Source organism: Poromitra crassiceps (genome assembly GCF_964638095.1).
Source record: "Poromitra crassiceps genome assembly, chromosome: 15".
Taxonomy (NCBI): domain Eukaryota; kingdom Metazoa; phylum Chordata; class Actinopteri; order Beryciformes; family Melamphaidae; genus Poromitra; species Poromitra crassiceps.
Window position 1 is genome coordinate 397,330 of NC_139634.1, and position 22,636 is coordinate 419,965.

General features: G+C 42.1%; 1 protein-coding gene across 2 annotated transcripts; it reads right to left on the minus strand.

Annotated features, from left to right (window-relative positions):
* Window positions 1-1,097: 1,097 nt before the first annotated feature.
* On the minus strand, window positions 1,098-20,045 carry lman2 (lectin, mannose-binding 2). 2 transcript variants are annotated; one of them, XM_083651648.1, is made up of 9 exons: window positions 19,875-20,045; window positions 18,745-18,863; window positions 18,212-18,329; window positions 14,155-14,237; window positions 10,926-11,087; window positions 9,189-9,303; window positions 7,487-7,606; window positions 4,711-4,901; window positions 1,098-3,194 (listed from the first exon to the last, which is right to left on the minus strand). In XM_083651648.1, exons 1-8 carry the CDS (start codon window positions 20,038-20,040, stop codon window positions 4,741-4,743), a joined length of 1,044 nt encoding a protein of 347 aa, XP_083507774.1. In that variant the 5' UTR covers window positions 20,041-20,045; the 3' UTR covers window positions 1,098-3,194; window positions 4,711-4,740. The 2 variants fall into 2 exon arrangements, with proteins under 2 accessions (XP_083507774.1, XP_083507773.1); XM_083651647.1 differs by lacking the exon at window positions 1,098-3,194 and having other exon boundaries at window positions 4,517-4,901.
* Window positions 20,046-22,636: the final 2,591 nt, after the last annotated feature.

The window sequence follows — 22,636 nt, forward strand, 5'->3', positions numbered from 1 at the left end:
GATGTTCTGTACTGTTTAGTCACATGTTCTGCACTGTTTAGTCAGATGTTCTGTACTGTTTAGTCACATGTTCTGTACTGTTTAGTCAGATGTTCTGTACTGTTTAGTCAGATGTTCTGTACTGTTTAGTCACATGTTCTGTACTGTTTAGTCAGATGTTCTGTACTGTTTAGTCAGATGTTCTGTACTGTTTAGTCACATGTTCTGTACTGTTTAGTCAGATGTTCTGTACTGTTTAGTCACATGTTCTGTACTGTTTAGTCAGATGTTCTGTACTGTTTAGTCACATGTTCTGTACTGTTTAGTCAGATGTTCTGTACTGTTTAGTCACATGTTCTGTACTGTTTAGTCACATGTTCTGTACTGTTTAGTCAGATGTTCTGTACTGTTTAGTCACATGTTCTGTACTGTTTAGTCAGATGTTCTGTACTGTGTTTAGTCACGTTCTGTACTGTTTAGTCACATGTTCTGCACTGTTTAGTCAGATGTTCTGTACTGTTTAGTCAGATGTTCTGTACTGTTTAGTCAGATGTTCTGTACTGTTTAGTCACATGTTCTGTACTGTTTAGTCAGATGTTCTGTACTGTTTAGTCAGATGTTCTGTACTGTTTAGTCACATGTTCTGTACTGTTTAGTCAGATGTTCTGTACTGTTTAGTCAGATGTTCTGTACTGTTTAGTCACATGTTCTGCACTGTTTAGTCAGATGTTCTGCACTGTTTAGTCAGATGTTCTGTACTGTTTAGTCAGATGTTCTGTACTGTTTAGTCACATGTTCTGTACTGTTTAGTCAGATGTTCTGTACTGTTTAGTCAGATGTTCTGTACTGTTTAGTCAGATGTTCTGTACTGTTTAGTCAGATGTTCTGTACTGTTTAGTCACATGTTCTGCACTGTTTAGTCAGATGTTCTGTACTGTTTAGTCACATGTTCTGCACTGTTTAGTCAGATGTGGGCCGTGAACATTTTTGAGATCTTCAAGTGGCCTCATGAGTGAGAAAAACATTGGGAAGCGTGGATATGAGAAGACACAGCTGGCCAGGAGAGCAGAAACAAAGCAAGATGGCATCAAAACTGTATGAGAAAGGCGCCACTTTAGACTTTTTATTGACATCTTTTTAGTGACATGTTGCATTACAGTGGGGAAAAAATAGAGCAGCTTTGGATGTTGGTTTTCAGAGGGTCCATTGGCCCAATAGGACTGCATTGGAAAGCAAGAGGTAAGCAGCTCTATTTAGTGAAGCAGCTGGCAAGATCTTTGTCCAGATTGATGGAAGAATATGGAACATAGGTGGAGTTATGTTTGAAGTACACAGTTCAAAGTTCACAGTGCTTCTCTGACACATACTGTAACGCACCTACACTGGTGTCATTACTGCAGCAACAATAAGTCGATGAATCCATTAGTCGATCGTCAGACAATTAACTACAACTATTTTATAATCATTACTTGTTTAGACACATTTTTAAGAATAAAAATAAATTAAAATAAAAATAGTTCCAGCTTCTTCAATGTGAATATAGTAAACTGATTATCTTTGGGTTGTGGACTGTTGGTCAGGACAAAATAAGACATTTGAGGGTGTCATCTTCGGCTTTGGACATTTTTCACCATTTTGTGACACTTTATAGATCAAACTAATCGACCAGTCGAGAAAATAATCGATAAGGAAAATAATCATTCATTGCAGCCATAGGTTTAATGACCATGTATCTTGGGGACAGTTTCTGACAATGTGGCTAGTGTACGATACATGAGTTTCATTTTCCATTTGGGGTGTTACAGTTGGTTCTTTCAATTCAATAATCTATAATTCAATAATCTAGTGGTTAAAGATTGGACAGGAGAACATAATTCCCTGTTAAGATGCCATCTTAGAGCCAGGACTGACTACGGTTTGAATTCACAACTTCTGATAACAGCAAACTACTGACTCTCGACTCTCATAGGAAACATGTTGGTGATGTCACAGGAACTAAAACATTAGAATGGCTCATGCTAATGCTAATGCTAACAGAACACAGGTGATACAAATGTAGCGGCAGAAGTTAGAAATGAAAACACGTGCTGCATGTTTCAGTGGTTTGGAAAGCACATGTTTGTCATTGTCAAGTGCACAACATGTTCACTTTCTAGGATGAACACACTCCTCCTTCCTTGCTATATATTGATGGAAAGACAGAGCAAACCAAGTAAGCTGCAACCAAACTAAACAAAACAGTCAAAAGAACGCAAGAGGAAAAAGACGTACAGATCCAGACAGGATTGCCAGTGAAAATGTGCCTTTGAACAATCCATCCATCAGCCTTGAAGAATCAGCATCTCCTCTAGCTTAAGTTTGAAACAGCATCATCAATAACACAGATCATCTGCTACCATTGATCAATCACAATTATTACTATTTCATCTCAGCCGCTACAATATCATTTGTGTGCAGAAATACAAAACTGAAGAAACCTGTTTTTTTTTGTAGCTTTTCTCCCACACTCGCTTAGTTAGTAACACACTGGAAAACATAATGATAAAGGCATATTCCAGATACCCCCCCCCCGCAAAAAAAAGAAAAGGAAAAAAAGAAATAGCATTCTCCCCACAGACGCTGAAATAAAACCGACAGCTGTCCTAATCCACCCACAATGCACTGTGCTAGAAGGCTTTACCCACAATGCACTGTGCTAGAAGGCTTTACCCACAATGCACTGTGCTAGAAGGCTTTACAGTGGCTTTGTTCCGCTGTAGTAACCTATGGAAAAGCAGTGCAAGCTCTTTCTGCTGCACACGACCAAAACCTGGACTACCCATAAAGAAATGTACATCTGCCCTTGGAACTGGGATTTTGAAGGTTTGATTTTTTAGAAATAAAATGTGCTTGGAAAAGAGTTGTTGAATATTGCTCTGTCAGGCAACATAGAAGAACTAGTATATTTACCAACTTTTGATACAATTGCAATGAAAATTATCCAGGGGCAAAAAAAGTGAATTTCCTCCCCTGATCTGGACCGTGTTTTCCCACAGGGTAACTGCACTGGACTGAGGCTGCTGTCAAGTGAACTGTTACCAAATGAGCCTGCAGCATTTTCTCCATCTCTCCCTGCTGTCCTAACTGCAGTGGCTTTGAGGCTTTGCATTGTGGGACAGATGTGAAGACAGTGATGGAGCGGACCTGGAGGCGGCCATCTTTACTCTGCATGGTTTCTGAAGTGTCACAATAACCAAAATATCAATACTATTCCAATAGCGCTTGGGAAGACTGCATTTGATAAACATTCAATACTTTAATCCTAATCCACAACTGAGTCCTGAGGTCGGCAAATTTGGCTTTTGTGTGTGGTTTCACAGAGTCAAACAGGCCGCACCTTAACTAAATGATTCCGATGCTGAGCGTAGGATTGAAAGTGTAAATTGTGTTATGGTGACAACACTTGCTTTAAGCAGAAACGACCCCCCCCCCCCTCCTCCCTCCATTCCCCCAAACTCTGAAGCAGAAAAACAATGTCAAAATAAACTGATACAAAAGCAAACAATCCCAATCAGAACTCTTGAATACAGAACACATTTTAAAAAGGCAAAATAAATCATCATATAAGCAAGTGGATCTCAATCTTGGAGATGCTTTTTGGTATCTGAAAAATATATATTTCTAATAGTATGAATATTTATGTTTTTAGTCATTGTGCTATATGCCTTTTTCTTGTGAAAGAATGCAATGAAATAATTGCTTATTCCAAACAGTAATCAAGTCAAATACCCTGACAGAGAAAATAAAATTCAACATGATGCCTTCAATGGAGGGTTAGGGTTATGGTTACCCTAACCCTACGATGGAGGGTTAGGGTTATGGTTAGCCTAACCCTACGATGGAGGGTTAGGGTTATGGTTAGCCTAACCCTACGATGGAGGGTTAGGGTTATGGTTACCCTAACCCTACGATGGAGGGTTGGGTTAGGGTTAGGGTTAACCCTACGATGGAGGGTTGGGTTATGGTTACCCTAACCCTACGATGGAGGGTTGGGTTAGGGTTAGGGTTAACCCTACGATGGAGGGTTGGGTTATGGTTAGCCTAACCCTACGATGGAGGGTTGGGTTAGGGTTAGGGTTAACCCTACGATGGAGGGTTGGGTTAGGGTTAGCCTAACCCTACGATGGAGGGTTGGGTTAGGGTTAGGGTTAACCCTACGATGGAGGGTTGGGTTATGGTTAGCCTAACCCTACGATGGAGGGTTGGGTTAGGGTTAGGGTTAACCCTACGATGGAGGGTTGGGTTAGGGTTAGCCTAACCCTACGATGGAGGGTTGGGTTAGGGTTAGGGTTAACCCTACGATGGAGGGTTGGGTTAGGGTTAGCCTAACCCTACGATGGAGGGTTGCCCAGCTGAAAAGTTTGAGATCGACTGGTTCGAGAACAAGCGGCTCTGAACTCAATCTGAAGAAACTTGAAAGACACCAAGTTACAAGTTTGAAAATATCAGAAGGTTTTTGTTCCAAGACGAAAACCCTGTAGTGAAATGAGAGAAAATGTGTTTTTTGTATGGTGACTCATGGTGTTTGCCACTAGCTGTGCACCATGGCTTTACCTTTCTTACCAACATCACAAGTTACCATAACTTACTCCAACGCAGTGCTTCAACAATATACACATTTGTACAATCCTTAGAAAAGAAATTCACATTAAATGTGTTGGATCTGTCATCTGGAAACAGTTCATTTCATACCTCTCTGATAAGGGTCTATCTCTCTCTCTCTCAGTAAAACCTCTTGTTCCTCTCCTGTCTCTTCTGGAAGACTACAGCTCCCACCACAGCACAGACTACGATTCCCAGCAGAGAGCACAGCAGGAGCAGGAAGACCTTCCAGCCGGTGAGCGGCGTGCCGCGGAAGTTTCCGGTCGGATCGTCGATGTTGTCTGAAACAGAAACAGAAAAGAAGAAGTATGTTTACACTGTAGTAAGACTTCAACACCAAACTGCTGGCCATGTGATTCATATGATTCCAACGTTATCTCATCTGATGATTCCAATACATTACAGATATTTTCACAAGAACAGTCCCTTGAGCCTGTCGCTGCAGGATAGCACCCATTTAGTGTGGTGTGGTTTCTCCTTATTTTTCACCTCCGTCTCTTGCTTTCTTCCACAAGCAAAAAACCAGACAAGGCCTGACAACGCCAGCACCATTTACAACTTTTTTATCAGACATATTCTCCATTAGAAGTAGCTATATCATCATCATCATCATCATAATACATAAAATTGAGTAAGTGGGCTCTGTCTGCGATTTTGGGCCCATATTGTGATGTCACTGATGATGTCACAATGTGTATGATATCATCAGCGATGTCACAATGTCTATGATATCATCAGTGATGGCACTCGAGCACTCCATGATGTGATCAGTGATGGTCACTCGAGCAATTGTGATGTCATCAGTGAGTGATGTCATCAGTGATGCGAAGTTGGCAATTGTGCGCTGCACAAGCGGGCGAGTTGCAGGGCGGGTGGCGAGCCCGTGCAGCGGGCGAGAGGGGGCCGAAACCCTAGTTACATATAATAGCTATATTAAACTCATTCTCTGCCAAAGACGTACCCGGACGTACTTTTAACAATGGCGTTCTGTGCCAAAGACGTACTCGGACGTACTTTCATGTTTTGGCTGTTTACATTACATCAGACACTTTCCCAGCCTGTGACATTGTTTCAAGTCAAACTGATAAAAGGAACCCGCTAGTTTAGTATTTATGGGTGGAGCCTGTGGTCGAAACAGAGTCCGACCCAGTCGTTCTCGGATGGCGACGATGGCGAGGAAGATCACACACACAACATTCGAGTATAATTGTCACGCATTGTTTATAACTTATGCCGCCGGCATGACTCGCTTCACGTTTCCTCTTGCCAGCTCTCCCTCTCAAGGGAGAGCCCTGTCACACTCAAGGGAGGGGGAATCACATGGATACGTCAAACGCGTCAAACCGCGTCACACACCCGTCCCCAGCAACCAAGGCGAAACATGTGTCACATAAACATTTCAAAGTTTACAGCACTAACGTAGCTATTGTGTGATCTTCTGTGCTAACGTTAGTTATGAGAGGTAACGTGACAGCAGGTAACGTTACAGCACTCGTTATTCCTGTGTGTGTGTGTGTGTGTGTGTGTGTGTGAGAGTGTGAGAGAGAGTGTGTGAGTGTGACCACATAAGGGTTCGTTCCATTTGTTTATGCTTTTATCAAGCTAAGACCGACACAGCTCCCTCAAATACATTCTCTTATTTTATTTTTTTTATTTATTTATTTGGGAAAACAAATACTGTATATGTCTGATGTGTCACTGAGGCAAAAAATAAAAGGCTCAAAAGAGAGTTCTGCTTGAAACGGTGTCCTTCACTAAAAACCTCTTTTTCTCATATTTATCTCCCAAGGAGGGCATTTTTAGTGAAAACAAGCTAACTTCCACTGCTTGTAACTAAACAAGGAAACATGGGAGAGTTTCAGTTTTTTACAAGGGGTAAGAAGAGAGTCTCTGCTTTATTGTGAGATATGTTGTGTAATTTTATTCCTAGCACAGAATATTCTGTGGGTCCTGGAAGATCAGGAAATATGCTCAAAATCCTGGCACTGGGAGCACACAGACCGAAATGACCCTGGCAGAGAATGAGTTAAACTGTTTAAGTGAGCGAAATGGAAGGCGTTTCCCTTTAAACACTGCCCGTCGGCTGTCATGTTTGTAGTGTGTTTGAAGTGCAACTTTTTGGCCCCGACACAGGAGACGTGATGTGATGCATCGCTCGGCCTCTAGTTGCGGCTAGACCTTTCAAGTGTTTTTTCGCTGTGTCAGCTCTCTAACGCAGTGGTTCTCAAATGGGGGTCCTTGAGTGGCTTTCAGGGGGTCCCCAGCCAAAAGGGGGGTAATTTATTTGAGCTATAATTCCATTCATAAGTAACACAATGGCTATTTTGGTCATGGGTTTTATACACTTTCTGTAATAAAACATTATCAATCTTATCATATGGGGGACCGTGGGACAAAATCCTATCAAATGGTGGTCCAGAGACGCTGCGTAACGTGTCATCATTCAGAAACCACGCCCAAGACGGGGGAAAACACAAACTCCTGTCCAATCCTGGCGTTCTCCTATGTCACGTGCGTGTTGCACCAAAAGATCGTATATACGGAAGATGAACACTCCAACTTACTTCTTGACAACTAGATCTACATTTTTCTTCTCGCCAATTCTCAATGGCTTCCTTGTTTTGCTCAGGAGTAGAAAAAAACTTTAACTGGTGATTTTTTACATTTGTTGTCTGCGCAGCCCCACCACACAACAGCTTTTAGCTATGTTTAATTCAAGGAAAATGACGCTGGTGTGTGGAAATGAACGGAGCTCTTCCCCCGTGATGGGCGTGGCCTATTACATGCAGTGTCTCTATGGACTTATTTTTTGTCAGTTTAGGGGTCCTTCGTGTGATAACATTTGAGAACCACTGCTCTAACGCACCTTTGGGAGATTTGAGCAGGCTGACGCTGGGCTCGATCTTGGTCCAGTCCAGGTTTTCCTCCTCGGCAGTGTGCTCCACCATCAGCTGGTACAGCTTCATGGAGATGATGTCGTGGTTGTCTGGGACACAAAGTCATGTAATGTGATGTTATTATTACATTATGCAGCAATTACAGGGTAAGTTAAATTCAATACATTTTAAGACCGTTTTAATACTTTTTCCAAGACCTCAACGCCACTTGCGTTATAGAGGTGCGATAGAGGTGTAAATCACAAGTTTCATCACAAAACAATATTATATAGATTATTTGGACAACGATATGGTATTTACTGATATCACAAAGTCTGCCACGATACGATTTTGATTCAATTCAGGGGTCTACGATCGATATGAGATGATAACATATGCTCATTTGATGAAATAGATTTAGAGACCGCACACCGTATGGCTACTTTCAGTGTTGGGCAAGTTACTTTCAAAATGTAATATACTGCATATTACTAGTTACTTTCATTTGAAAGTAATACGTTACTTTACAATATTACTGTCTGTGTAGAGTAACTCATTACTGATTACACTACTTTTGCATTACTTTCACCAAAACAACAGCAGCAGCAGAATGACATCGCCGCCCCGGAACCATCCCGAAAAATAATTTCAACCGCCTTGAAGTCAGTGTAAACAATCCAAAATTCTAAATGTTATTATTTTCCTTTGTGATTGTCATCTATAGTGGTTATTTGCACAAAAACACACAGTTTGATTAGGAAAAGATTGAATCTTTTTTAAATATGTGCTTTGATTTAAAAAAAATGTTTAACTCAATTTGTAACTTGAGTTACTTGACAAAGTAACTGGTATAATATTACTGAAATCCTATAAGTAATAAGTTATATTACTGAGTTAGTGCTAAAAGTAATATATTACATGTAATATGTTACTTTTGTAATGAGCTACCCCCAACACTGGCTACTTTATTGAATAAAAATTATGTTTCGATACAAAGTGAATCTTCGTGTGGTCAAAACAATCATACTGTCTCCTCATTTCACACCATCAGCACAGTAGCTACAAAATGTATTACCTCTCAAATGGCAATTAAGACTTTTTAAGGGCCTTCATTTTCCTTAAATTGATTTATCAACTTTTAATACTTTTCAAGACCCTGAATTACATCAACAGGTTTTATTTTCAACATGTCTAATGGCGTGAAACAAGTCAGTGTTGGTGTGCCCACCTGTTGTGCGTAATCTCTTGTACGCACATGGGTGTATGTGTAGGCTCTCTTGACTCTACGAACAGTGTGATTTCATTGCTGATGAACCTGTGCTAAGCTCAGTCAGGCTCTTTTCCACTTTAGGGAACCACTGGCGTTCTAGCCTTTATGTACCGGTAATCACGATGTGACTTTGTGGATATTGCCTCGTTTTTTCATTGTTTTTTATTATTGTTTTATGTATTGTTTTCTACTGTCTGTGCGCTATGGACCGCTTGCGCGTCCTTAATAAAGTTTGATTGATTGATTTTACCTTTTTGACCCATTTAAAAGTGACACTGTTATTACATGATCAGTTACTAGATTCACTCCACCAGAAAATGTCAGCCTTTTGACATTTAGAGCTTGCAGGAGGGAATGCAAATTCAAAACATAATTTATGTATATTTGTATTTCCTGTACAGCTCGACCCAGCTGGCACCTACCAGACAGATCTCCTGTGGCTGCCGAGGCACCGAAGAAATAGCCGGTAGGAAGACGAACGCCTCCGATGTCGATGCATTCCTTCCATTCATTCTTGTCCTCCACATCCACCATGATCTGCATTCAATGTCAATGACAACACACAAACATATGCATTTGAAATGGTGGTCAGTTTGTATCAATTTGCAGGTGCATCTAAAGTAAGAAAAACAAATTGATGCACCCAGAGAACCAGGAAACACCCAGAGACGTCTACATGAGGAATCATGTCCCAAAATGTTGTCAACATTTGTAGGGAGGGGGGGGGGAAACTCACAAAACGATTCTGGGATTGATTGGGTTCAGCACATTATGGTTTACTTCTCTGAAAATGTAAATAGTCTCTACACGATTTATGTAAACCTAGAGTTCCGATATGCCTAATGTTTGAGGAGACGAGTGAGTGATGCATGCAATAATACTTCAATGAATACACAATTGATGTTGCATACATGGTTCCTCCTCCTACACCTATTTTCTATTTCAAAATTGCAGACTTTTTCCAGTCCATATCTGTATGACGTACAGTGACAGTGGCTCGGCAGTAGGACTTTCAATAAGGCGTAGTAAAGTGAAAGTAGGCCTACAGCAACACGGAACTGTGTATTGGGTGTAATGACTCCATGATAAGATGACGCTACTGTTGTGGTGAGAGAGGAGGGCATCTGCTCAGACTAGGATAGAGAATCCCCCGTAGGGGATGATATGTTAATAAAAGTATTTTACACTTTTCTAGACTTTTAATGAAATTACCACAGTTTAAGTCCAGGGAACAATACATTTATTTTCATAGGAAACAGAAGAAACGGAGAGGGGGAAAAAATCTAGCATTAATAAAGAAAATTAATCCCGGTCCAGACACAGCTGTGATTTGAATATGCCTTTATTTAAGATATTAAAGATATTAAGGAAACAGAACCTGAAGGCAGTCAGAGAAAAGCGTAAGCACACAGGTGGTGCAAAAAAAGGCATTTTATATTCAACTCACAGTTGTCTCTGAACTTCAATTCATTTATTAACACTAGAGTGACTAGACATATATTTTCCACTGTTGAGTTTTCGACAGTCTTAATTTCGTTCAAACCCTTCAGCACCTGTGAAGCGTTTAGAATTCCTGACATGCTGCTGATTTGACTGGGTTGAATGTATCCTTGAGGTAGAGGCGTTGGCTTTTGTTGGGCCTTACTGCTGAAAAGAAGTAGCTCAGAGATGGATGATGGCTCCTCATACTCTGCCTTTGGAACAATGGGTATCTCCTGGCTGTCATGGAGATGTCGGTGGCCCGTATGCACGGCGCTAAAGTAGCAAACATCACGTCGTGTAATACATTTAGTAAAGCCGTGCGTGGGGGCCATGGGCATCGCCATGACAGCTCTTTTCTTTGCCATGTCAGCCAATTATTTGTGTGGATTGGTGGATGGGGGAGACCTGCGGGGAGGGGGGGGATGTTTCTGAGTGAATTTGTTTGTGTTTGTGTATATATGTTTGTGTTTGTGTATATATTTTGTGTTTTTTTGTAGATGTTTGTGGTTCTTATGTTTTCTTCTTGGATGTTACAATTTTTAAATCCAAAAAATATATATATAATAATAAAAAAAAAAATCCTGACATGCTCCAAGTGCAAATTTTGTCCAATCAAATGAATTGTCCAGACTTGTTCCTGGAAACCCTGTGCATATATAAACGGTGGCGTAACGTACGGTGAGTCGTCCCTTGGAGTAGCGGATGGCGAGGTAGGTGTCGTGGTCTCTGTTCCTGATCTCGGCAGAGCAGCCGCCCAGCTCTGACGAGCGGCCGTCCCTGCCGTGGTCGTAGCCCACCGTGCCGTTATTCACCATGGCCGAGATGAACGGGAAGGAGCGCTGCACGGGGGACGGGAAGACAGAGAGGACAAAATACAACCCAAAAAAAACAAAAACAGGTGTAAGCAGATTCTTAAGGAGATGGGGATGTAGAGGGAATACAAAAATCATGATGTACAGTACCTGTACTATATAAAGTCCACATGAAACATTGTTGGTCATATCAGTTTATGTTTTGAATACACAAAGGCTACGTTCACACTGCAGACTTTCATGCACAATTGCGAATTGTAACTCATATCAAATAACAATATGAACTGACAGCGATGTCAAAAAGACATGTACCTGTGCTTCTTCCATTCGTTTGAAAAACATTTTGGTTGCCATGTGTTTTTAAGTTTTAAACGCGGACAAATCCTAATTTGAGCGTTCAAATGCAAACTGCATGTAGGTGCACGATGGATTTTTTGGATCCCATGTTGTAGCACATTAAAAAAAACAGCTGATCTGACTCCCAGCTGCAGTGTGAACGGAGCCTACATCACAAGATGACGCCCTGGTGAAATAAAATCAAATATCCTTTGATGTGTTTAAAGGGGACCTATTATGCTTTTCCATATTTTGTGTCATATATAATGTTTCTCTGTTGGATGCTATTGTAAACATGGCCAACGTTTCAAATAATGAGGAAACTTAAGGTATGTGAAAGTTATCCCCATTAGGGAAAAAATGGCGGGATTCAGATTTCAGATTGCTCTGAACGAGAGGTTACGAGATTTGAACGAGGACACGGGTAAATGGTAAATGGCCTGCATTTATATAGCGCTTTTATCCAAAGCGCTTTACAATCAGTAGGTACATTCACCCATTCACACACCGATGGCGACAGGCTGCCACGCAGGGTGCTGGCACACCAACGGGAGCAATTTGGGGTTCAGTGTCTTGCCCAAGGACACTTCGACATGCAGACTGGAGGAGCCGGGAATCGAACCACCGACCTCTTTTATCCAAAGCGATTAGTGGACGACCCGCTCTACCTCCTGAGCTACAGCCGCCCTAGGGGTGGGTCTAGGTGACGTCAAATTGACCCTGATTACCTTATATTATGGTCAATGCTCAAACTATACCCTCTTTGAACTCTAACTACTCTTTCATACATTAAGCTAGAAACTCCATTCGAACTTTAAACGGGTCACCACTTTTAGTACTTTATTAATCTTATTCAGCTTTTTGATACCTTTTGTACTTTTTGAGAAATGACAGTTTATGTTTATATTGTGTTTTTTTTCCAATTCCCCTTCCTCCCCCATTTTCTCCCCAATTGTACTTGGCCAATTTTTTCCCTCTGCTGCTGCACCCTCTGCCGATCTGGGGAGAGCCGTAGGCTAGCACCATGCTTCCTCCGAGACATGCGCAGTAGCCAGCAGCTTCTTTTCACCTGACAGCGGGAGCTTCACCGGTAGGACGTAGCGCGTGGGAGGATCACGCTATTCCCACCAGTTCCCTTCTGCACCGAACAGGCGCCCTGACCGAAGCAGAGGAGGTGCTGGAGGCGCTAGTGCAGCGACCAGGACAAATACCCTCAATCCGGCTTCCCTCCAGCAGACACCAGCCAACCATGCCTGTATGGACGCCCGACCAAGCCGGAGGTAACACGAGGATGCGAACCTGCACCCCTCGTGTTGGTAGGCAGGGAATTTACCGCCACACTACCCGACGCCCCTAGGTTTATACTTTTTTTCAACCTTTACAATGGGATCCTATGGAGCTAGCCTAGAGTGTGTGATGTCACAATCCACTCTCCCAGACTTGACAGTCTGCAGTTTTTACTGAATTCAGATTTCATTTTAAAGCTGGGACAGTTCACTAAAGGTTTAACACTACATACTATATTATACATCAAACCCTTCGGCTACTTCTGCTCTCACTCACAAAGAATAAAGAATAAAATAATTATAAAATATTAGGGCTGTGAATCTTCACTGGCCTCACGATTCGATTACAATTCATCTGTCAACGATTCGATTCGATTCCATGATGCATCTCGATACAGCTCAAAGTATGGCAGTTCCAAGTATCAAATCCCCAATTTTCTATATTTTTACTGCGCATGGCTACTTTTCATCAATTAATACAAGCAGTCAGATAAATATGAAGTCCTTTTTTTACTTAGAAAGTGCATTAAAATCCGAATGTCAACAAAAATTTAAACATAAACGATTCAACGATTCATCCGTCAACGATTCGATTCGATTCACACGTCCGCATCTCGATGCATCGATTAAACGATTAATTTTGACACCCCTATCAAATCCAGTGGTTCCCAACCTTTTCTGTCTTATGTACCCCTTGAGCTGTTTTGCCATGCCTATTCTACCCTGTCACTCATGCGTGTTGATGATTCTCCTAAATTAGTTCTTCTATTAAGCTCGTATTAAACTTTTAGTAGGCCTCTAACACATGTAATTACTAAATGGAAATAATTTGAATGACTCCCCTTTAATACAATTCTGACAGTTTTCAATTGGAAAAAGTAATCGGTTTCACCACGATGGGCCTATGAATTGTTTTGGAATATTGTTTTTATCATTTTGGAAATAATTGGTAATCCCCAATCTTTCCAAGTACCCCCTGCAAGCTGCTCAAGTACTCCTAGGGGTACACGTACCCCTGGTTGGGAATCACTGAAATATACAATTGGAAATGAGCATAATAGGTCTCCTTTAACCATGTTTCAACAGCAATCTGCCTTTTTCAGGGAACCATTGTGCTTTATAATGCATATGTGATTACATTTCAATTTTGTTGTGGTGGACACAAAGAAAATAAACCAAACGAGTTTTTTGCAAAAAAAAAAAAAAAACTGTAATAAAACATGCTGAATTTACTGACAACATGCTGAACTACAGTGAAGGAAAAAATAACAAAACACCAAATATGAAAACTTAGTCATGCAGACAATAGAATGGTGAGCAGCCACTCACGTCGGTGGCGTCATCGTTAGAATAAGTGTCTATAAAAAGGGCCAGCCCGTGGAACAGAGCATTGTTGGAAAACACGGGCCCTGCAAAGAGACGAGCAGGTCATTCTACAGCCTCCACACACACACACACACAGCAGCACTTACATCCAGCCCATGGAGGTCATTGCGGAAGGTGTCCAAAAAAAGAGCCAGGCCAAGAAAATGATCCTGGTTTCCAAACACAGGGCCTAGTGTGGAGGGAGGCAGAGATGGGGCGAGACATGAGCACACAACCACCCTGATCACATGACCTCACATCCTGTTTCCCTCCACGGGTCAGTCTGGACTTCCACCCGCCCACAGCCATTTCCTGAAATTTGAACGTAACCGGGCCAATCAGGGACCTGCGCCCATAGTTGACAGTGACTACGTTTACATGATGCACACAATATTCCACTATTATTCGGAAAATGACAATATTCTGAATTTGATAAGGGTCATGTAAACAGCATATTCCAGTTGCATTTTCCGAATTTGCCCTTTTTCCAAATTTAGCATTTTCCGATTAAGACATCTGGGTTATTCCAGTATTATTCGGGTTTTCGGAGGATTCTTTGATCATGTATACAGCGCATTCGGAATATGCGTCTCAATCAGGGTTTTTACCGCAGTTTGCGACGCATGTTGCCTGTTTGTGGTCAACAAGAACAGAACAGGTGATATAATCATAATAATCCATCATCTCTGGCATGCAAAAAGAAAAGCCGACATTTCTGATCGGGAGGAGATGAGAAACATCGATTTAAAGAGAAAGAGTAGCCTATAGTGCCCAGTGCCCACGGAAGTCCACAATGCTTGCGAGCCTGCAAGGTAATAACGTAGGCTACTAGCCTACTTTTTATGAAAGACTTGGATGCGCAACACCAAACTTTTCAGCAGCAAGCTCCTGAAATGGACCAATTTCACATTTGGTCCCCCCCCCCCCCCCCCCCCCCCACGTGTCGGGGAGGGCGAGCTACGGCTGCATGTAAACGGGAATATTAGTGGATTATTCATTTAGTCGGAATATTGTCATTTTCCGAATATGGGCAAAAAGCGGAATATTGTGTGCATGTAAACGTAGTCAACGCAACCCCCGCCAATCAGGGGCGCCGTAGTAATGCCGTCTTCCGAAGCAACGGGGGGTAATGTTAACATTAGTAGAGTAAACACAGTTTTTGCAGAAATAGACTCAATAACAACAATTTGCCGGGGGACTCGGGGGGAGAAGACGTTTTCACTGTTCTTCCAAGTGGATTTGGATTGGATTCGGCGACGCTGATTGGCTGAAGGAGGTGTCTGTCAAGGCAAGTACTCCCGCCCACTGAAATCGATGGGAGCGGCTGGAAGTCCTAGATACCTAGATACCTAGAGCCAAACAGGATGTGAGGTCACGTTATCAGGATGTGTTCTTTTCACCAGGCTAAGGTGAGCGTGCTAACATGTTAGATGCTAACATGTTAGATGCTAACACGTTAGATGCTAACGTCAACACCTGGTGAGCAAAGGTGACTGATGGGGTGAAAGTGATGCGTGGTCTTTAGCTCCGTGTTCAGAGTGCAAATGTTTTCACAGGCATGTCAGTGCAGAGTGGGGCAGCACAACACAGACAAATACAATAGGTTGTTTGCAACCGCGTGATTCTGATGATGTCGCTGGGGGGCCGGGGGGCCGCTCTCCCAGAGCTACTATGGAGAATGGATGAAAAGCGAGTATGAAAGAGGGTTGCATGCCGCTCCACGCTGCAGCCATCACCAGAAGAAGCAAAACATATACTATCCAGCAGGGGTCTTCAATTACTTTTCACCAAGGGCCACATTTTGCTGAGGGCCGAACGGCACCCTGGCGCCGGCGTGAAACATTTGGAGCATTTTGAAGGCTGGTTTAGAGGAATAACTCATTTTAAATGAACAGTTGTGTGATGTCATTATTCAGTCTTAACCACCAATATTGTATCCTTTTCTCACTCCTGTGTCACCACCTGCTCTCCCTGCAGGGCTTGAAATTAACTTTTTTGACCACCTGCCAATATGGCTGCTAGATTTTAAAGTGACCAGCCAATTAGAATTTCCACTAGCCAAAATGTTTTTCTTGAAATAAACCAGAATATGAGTGGGTTAATTTAAGAATAAGTATCAGTAAGTGGCCCGGGATTCTCAAAGCCTGTGTTGAGGGTCACACAAGAACAAAAAGGCACTCTTGAAGCTAAATAAAACCAAACCAACCAAAACCAACGAGTTAATCATTTAAATTTGTACTTCAATGTAGAACAGTAATTTCTTACACATGAGATTATGTTTAGCCTTTTAGTCATAAAGATTAAATGTTATAACAGAAGTGGAGTATTGGCCAGAATGACATGAACATTTGGACACTTATTCAGCGGGTATCTTGCATGTTGCGTTCAGGTGCACTGTAAAAATAATAATAATAAAAAAATAAAAAATAAAATGCAATTCCAACGCAGGCCACCAATTGAAGAGCCCTGGCATACACCCTTTGCAAATTAATTGGCAATGCCCTTTTTCCTTTTTACAATGTTAGGATCTTAGGATTTGCTCAGTTTGAATAATGTGAGCTTTATTCTGCCATGTAAAGTGATTTGTAAGCCAGGGGAGCCACAGCAGCAGAAAGAACACTGCACAAAGAAACATCACTTGTCACAAGAAGCTGTTTCAGTGAAACACCTGTCTGAGGTGAAATACTAGGCAGAGGGGCTAAGACAGTGAAACACCTGTCTGAGGTGAAATACTAGGCAGAGGGGCTAAGACAGTGAAACACCTGTCTGAGGTGAAATACTAGGCAGAGGGGCTAAGACAGGGATACTCAACGTGCTTTGCCCGGGGGCCACTTTCGTGAAATGATAGAAGGCCAGGGGCCAGTTAATAAACAATCAATATACATTTTTCTGTAGCGGATTGTAGGTTTTTGGGGTGTCAGCCGGAGTTTAGTCTGACAATGTTGTGCACACCGGATAGTTAGTTAGTTAGGTTAAGTTAGTTAGGTTAAGTACATACATAAGTGCCTGGGTAGTGAGCAGACGGCGGTATTTGACAATTTAGCTGGAGCTCAGTCAAACTTTATTTCACATTTGTTTTTTATTGTGAATTAGATTCTACCGTAATTCACAATGAAAACTAACGTGAAATTATTAGAAAATGGTCGGGGGGCCACTCTGCACCCTGTCGCAGGCCACATCTGGCCCCGGGGCCGCAAGTTGAGTATCAATACTTATTAGGGGTGTCACAATATATCGTCCCACGAAATTTCGCGATAGTAAAACGTCACGATATGTATCGTTGAGATGAAATCTCATATCGTGAAAAAAAAAAAAAAAAAAAAATTTTTTTTTTTTTTTTTTTTTTCCAAAAATAGACAAAGAAACGTCTTTGTTTGTTGAAGTTCAATGTGTGGAAAGTAGTTCAGTTGAACAAGTCTCTCAAGAGACACATGAGAAGTTATACAGGAGAGAAACCATTCAATTGAGTTTCTGGCAAAACTGTTTACTTGACAGGAAAAACTGAAGATGCATAAAAAATAGACTAAGAAAAGTCTTGTTGTTTGAGTTTGAAGAAAAACTGAAGATGCATAATGAGAATTTATACTGCTGAGAAACCTTTTAGTTCAAAGTAAATCTAAGTGACGGTGTAACTCATTCTATTTCAAGATAAGCCTTATCTCCAATCTCATGTTTTTTCTAGTTGTTATTGTAATAACAATTTCCCACAACAGCATGTTTTGTATTTGTGCATTTCAAATAAAATACTACTTTTCCAGTCATATATTGTCATTATTCAAGTTTAAAAAAATATTGTTAAAATCGTATCGTATCGTATCGTTATCGTGAACCCAGTATCGTGATACGTATCGTATCGTGAACTGAGTGTATCGTGACACCCCTAATACTTATACTAAAAATACTTATCAGCAGAGCCACCCATACAAAGAGCTCCATAAGGTTTTACTGTGGCTGCCAACTTCTATTAGGGATGTTTTTTATTTATTTATTTTTAATAATAATTCACAAAATGGCTAGTAGGGTGGGATATCCACATTTCTAAATAACAACTTCAATAGAATGTACAATTACTCAACAATGCAGGACAGTAAGACCAACATGGCTGCCAGTGAAAAACTGCCATAACCAAAAGCATCACTCGGTGCCTCTGTGCGTCCTGCCTACCTGGATGCAGTCTGTCTTTCGTGTACCAGATGGCGATGCCGTCGCCATGGAGATTCTTCTTTCCCGACCCGTGAACTTTGAACTGCACGTGCATCTCCCAGTCCTTCAGGTGACACGGCTGCACCAGGAGAAACAAGACATCTTCATTTGAACACCGTCTTTCAAAACACAGTCTGTCACAAAGTACTTCACGGGGGGAATATTGTGATCCTCCCACGACCCACGTGCTACGTCCTGCCAGTGAAACCACTCGCTGTCAGCAGATGAAAAGAGGCAGCTGGGCAACTGCACATGTATCGGAGGAGGAAACATGAGCTAGTCTACAACTCCCCCCAGATTGGCGGAGGCAGTGGAGCAACGACCGGGACAGCTTTGCAGGGGGGGAAGTGGCAAAATACAATTGAGGAGAAAACAGGGAGGCTAAGAACAAGCAGGCGACACCCAAAGGGGAGTGGGCATAGCCCTCAAATGACAAAGCATAACACTGCCAACTCCAAGTTGGAGTAAGAGCTGTCTTTATGGAGCATGCTCACCACAGTGTTCCAGATGGAGCCCTGCTTGCTCCTCTCGTCAGGAGTGAGGCGGACGTAGGAGCTGGTGACCAACGTGCTCCCCCAGAAGTCCCACTGACTGGAGGGGCTGCTGCCAACACCTGCCACGCAAACACAGCATGTGGGAGGAGCCACACAAACACAGCATGTGGGAGGAGCCACACAAACACAGCATGTGGGAGGAGCAAATGAGCCAAAGGACATCTGACAGTGTGGACCATACTATTCACATGCCGCAGCCGATGCTCAAAATTGTAAACTGCAGTACACCCTCCCAACCACTGAGCACCGAACCGATACATCTGGTGCTGTGGATCACCTAAAAACCTCGGCACTGGCATGTGAAAAAGGGCTCGGTATTGGAAAGTACGTACTATTTGGGAGTGCCATTGCACCCAAATCTTGGATAACAACATTGTCTCGTGGGTGAGCACAGTTTTATTGTGATTGATAATGTGTATATCGTGTGCAGCCATTTAGCAGGGCTTGCAGTGGATATAGGGGGTCTGGACCCGAGACTCTGAAGGAAGAATGACTGATGAGTCCCGCCTTGAGGCTACCATTTTGCCCGCTCAGAATTTTATTCTCGCAATGAAGCTTGACAGCTGTCATGTTATAATAGGATTGGTTGAAATGGGGCAGACATTTGATAGTACTGACTGTTTGTAGATTACAGTTATGAATGAAATCCTGAAAAATGAACTTTTGATGTAAAAAAGAAAACATGAAATACTTAAGAAATTTGATTTGGGGGATTTTTTGCATACATTATAGGTGCACTCTGAATATCCAGGGATGCGATCTATAAAATAGAAAAAAGTCATTTCCCTGCCAGTTCCATGAATATTACCTTTTCAACTTGCATTTCACTCACCCTCGTCCTTCACTTTTTGAGTCATCAGCATATCCAACGCTAACCTTACATACCAAACGCGCTCATAATCTAAAACGCACTGATTAAATTCATGTTAGAGAACTCGACAGTCAGTGAGTTGTCTGAATGTTAAGGAGCTCCCTGTGTCGCCAAACAACCTGACACACCAGCCGAGGCACAGGCGGAACCAGGAAGAAAACAGCAGGCTAGCTAAGGAGCTAACAACTAGCCGTCTTACCTTGGTAAGGCTTCATGAGCGAGTGCTCTCTCTTCAGATGTTCTGCGTTCCCGTCTGTGATGTCACCGCAGACTAACGACTGAGACAGCAGACATGCCACCGCTGTGCACACACAGGCTGTCAGCTTTCTCATTGCGTTCAGACGGCCTCGGGAACAACCTGCCATGACTGTTGTTTCTGTCGTTTCAAACTCCGTGAAGCCAGCCAGTCCCACATCTATTGTTGTCCGGGGAGAAACCGGATACGGGTCTAACTTTTGTTCCTACGCTTCCCATAACTGTCCTACGCTTCCCATAACTGTCTGGGGGGCTATTTTCTCGTTGTGTCATTTTTCTAAATGCATCTATGTGTACGCATACGAAAAGGCTAGCCGTACTGTAAAAGCACATTGATGCAAAAATGACACTGACTCTGGAGGAACCATTGAACTGTGCGCGTTTTTCCACGGACGGTTTTTGCAGACGGTCTGAATGGTATCAGCCAACCAGAGACAAGCACATCGAAAATGAAGCCAATCAGAAAGTACTTGTGTTTGATAAATATTCCACTAGATGGCGGTAGAAGGCAGGCAGGGATAAAAAGAAAATGCATACCATACTGTATTATGATGATGATGATGATGAAATTTCGTTTATTTTATGAAGTAGCTCCATTATGAGCAAAGCTTCCTGTCCTTCTGCCTTGCTGCCATGTTGACGTTCTAAACAAACCAACACACAAATTATTTAGGCTGCATTTCTCTGTAATGAGTCGGTTGTGTCGGATAGCTGATCAGTAGCCTACATGAATGTGAGGTGTGTTTGAGTGCTGGATGGTCCACATGGATGGAATAGGATGAATCAGTGTGACGTCGCAACAACAACAACGTTGCAGCAGTTAAGTAGTATGAGTTGTGCCAACAAACGTTAATATCTCAAAAACTATACATGCATCGCTTATATTTTGACATTGTGAGTGAAAGCAGAAGTAGCTCAAGAGTTTGATGTATAATATATGCACCATGGGCGGAGTTAATAGGGGGGCCCAGGCCCCCCAGTAGTATTTTTTGTTCTTCCTTTTTTTTTTGCTCACCATTGTAAATCTCCATCTGACTGTTTGGCTGAATATGATCATACAATTTATATCTACGTTGACAAGAATCACAGGTATCTCTTTGCTAAAGCTGTGACAGGGGGGCCTCTGACAGGGCCTTGCTGCAGCCACCCCCTCCCTCTGGAATGCCCTCCCCAGTCACATCTGACAGGCCAAAACTCATTGTCTTTCATTATGTCATCTTTCCAAAAAAGCTTTCAAAACCCATCTTTTCACTGTTGCTTTTGACATATATTCTTTTTCTCTCTGTCTCTCTCATCTATTTTAATATTTTCTCTCTTAAGTTGTTTTATCCTGTCTCTGCCCTGATGAAGGCTGTGCGTGGCCGAAACATGTTGGCTTTTTAATTTGTCCAACAATGGACTAAGCATTTAGTCAACAGTGTAGTCTCATTTAGCCGTTTGCTAGCTAGCCGCCCTTTTAACGGCACGTAAAAGCTTCAAAGCTCATAAAAGTGGTCCTCATGTGTGAAGATTATCCTGCTGAACACTGGTTCACATTTGAATAAGCTTGCGTTAACCACAGACCTCATTTAAAGCATCGCACCAAAAACCCATTCAAAAATCCCATAGGCAGAAACAGTGAAGAACCCGGAAGTGTTAGCATCGATGTTTTCCGGACTCATTCCTGCGGCTCTCTATATGGACACCCGGCTAAGCCAGAGGTAACACGAGGATGCGAACCTGCACCCCTCGCATTGATAGGGCAGGGAATCTACCACTACACTACCCGGACTATTCATTTAGACCTGTGCTTTTTTTTTTAACCCATCAGAGGTGTTGGGTGTCTTTTTGGTTCACACTCACATGTTCTGTAGCTGCCGATTCGACTGAAGCAGGGAGTGAGTCTTTGCTTTTGAAACGTCTTTATTTTGAAGGTTTTACAAATGTGAATCCTTGCCTTCGCATGAGCCTCTCTGTCGGTCTTTCTTTCTTTGCTCTTTAAATTCACTTTATGGAATTATTCAGTCAGGGATAACATCAAAACAGTCACAGTAATCCAGAATCAATTACATAAAACACTTTTCCCCCCTCTTCCAGACATTATTTTCAATTTGAGAGAATTAAAGATTTGGCATCGCCGGGAGGCCGGTTTATATGCCTCTCAAGCTACTTATTCATTGGTCAGTTGCAGCTTCAAAATCGTCCCCCATTCAAAACACTGAGGGTCTATGTGTCAAGTTAACACAGTTAACAGCGTCTTGGACTTTCAAAATTAAGTCTGATTAAAGCACATTGATATAGTTTTTCTGCCATCCACAGTAAACGAAAAATAAATACATGTATGATAAGAGTGCAGAAAAGCATTGAAGTGATTTTTTTTTTTTTACATTTATAACTTTGATAACATATAGATGATGTTAGCTTGACCACCATTGACTGTTCTAGTTGCTATAGGTACCGTTGCTTGCTATTTAAGCAATATCACACTCGAGGTCGTGCTGTTGTTGGCTAATATCGTCACTGCTGTGATTCAGTCGTAGGCATGAGGCCGCAGGCCAGTGCGTTATCGTGAAATATCAGCACTGGTAGGATCCCTCTTGTCCAATCAAATTGCTTGGGCCGGAACTAACTGTTGTATAATCTCCAATATAGCCTACATGAACATCAAGTGTTTATTCCAGACAACATATTTGATTGAGTGAGGTAGCAATGTATTGTGTGACTGAT

Excerpts from the sequence above, each read along its gene's own strand:
- lman2 (XM_083651648.1), bottom strand. The coding sequence starts at position 20,040 with ATGGCAGGTTGTTCCCGAGGCCGTCTGAACGCAATGAGAAAGCTGACA. Across the intron at positions 18,330-18,744 it reads GCTCCATCTGGAACACTGTG|CCGTGTCACCTGAAGGACTG; the intron begins GTGAGCATGCTC and ends CTCCTGGTGCAG. Across the intron at positions 7,607-9,188 it reads AGCCACAGGAGATCTGTCTG|ACAACCACGACATCATCTCC; the intron begins GTAGGTGCCAGC and ends TTTGTGTCCCAG.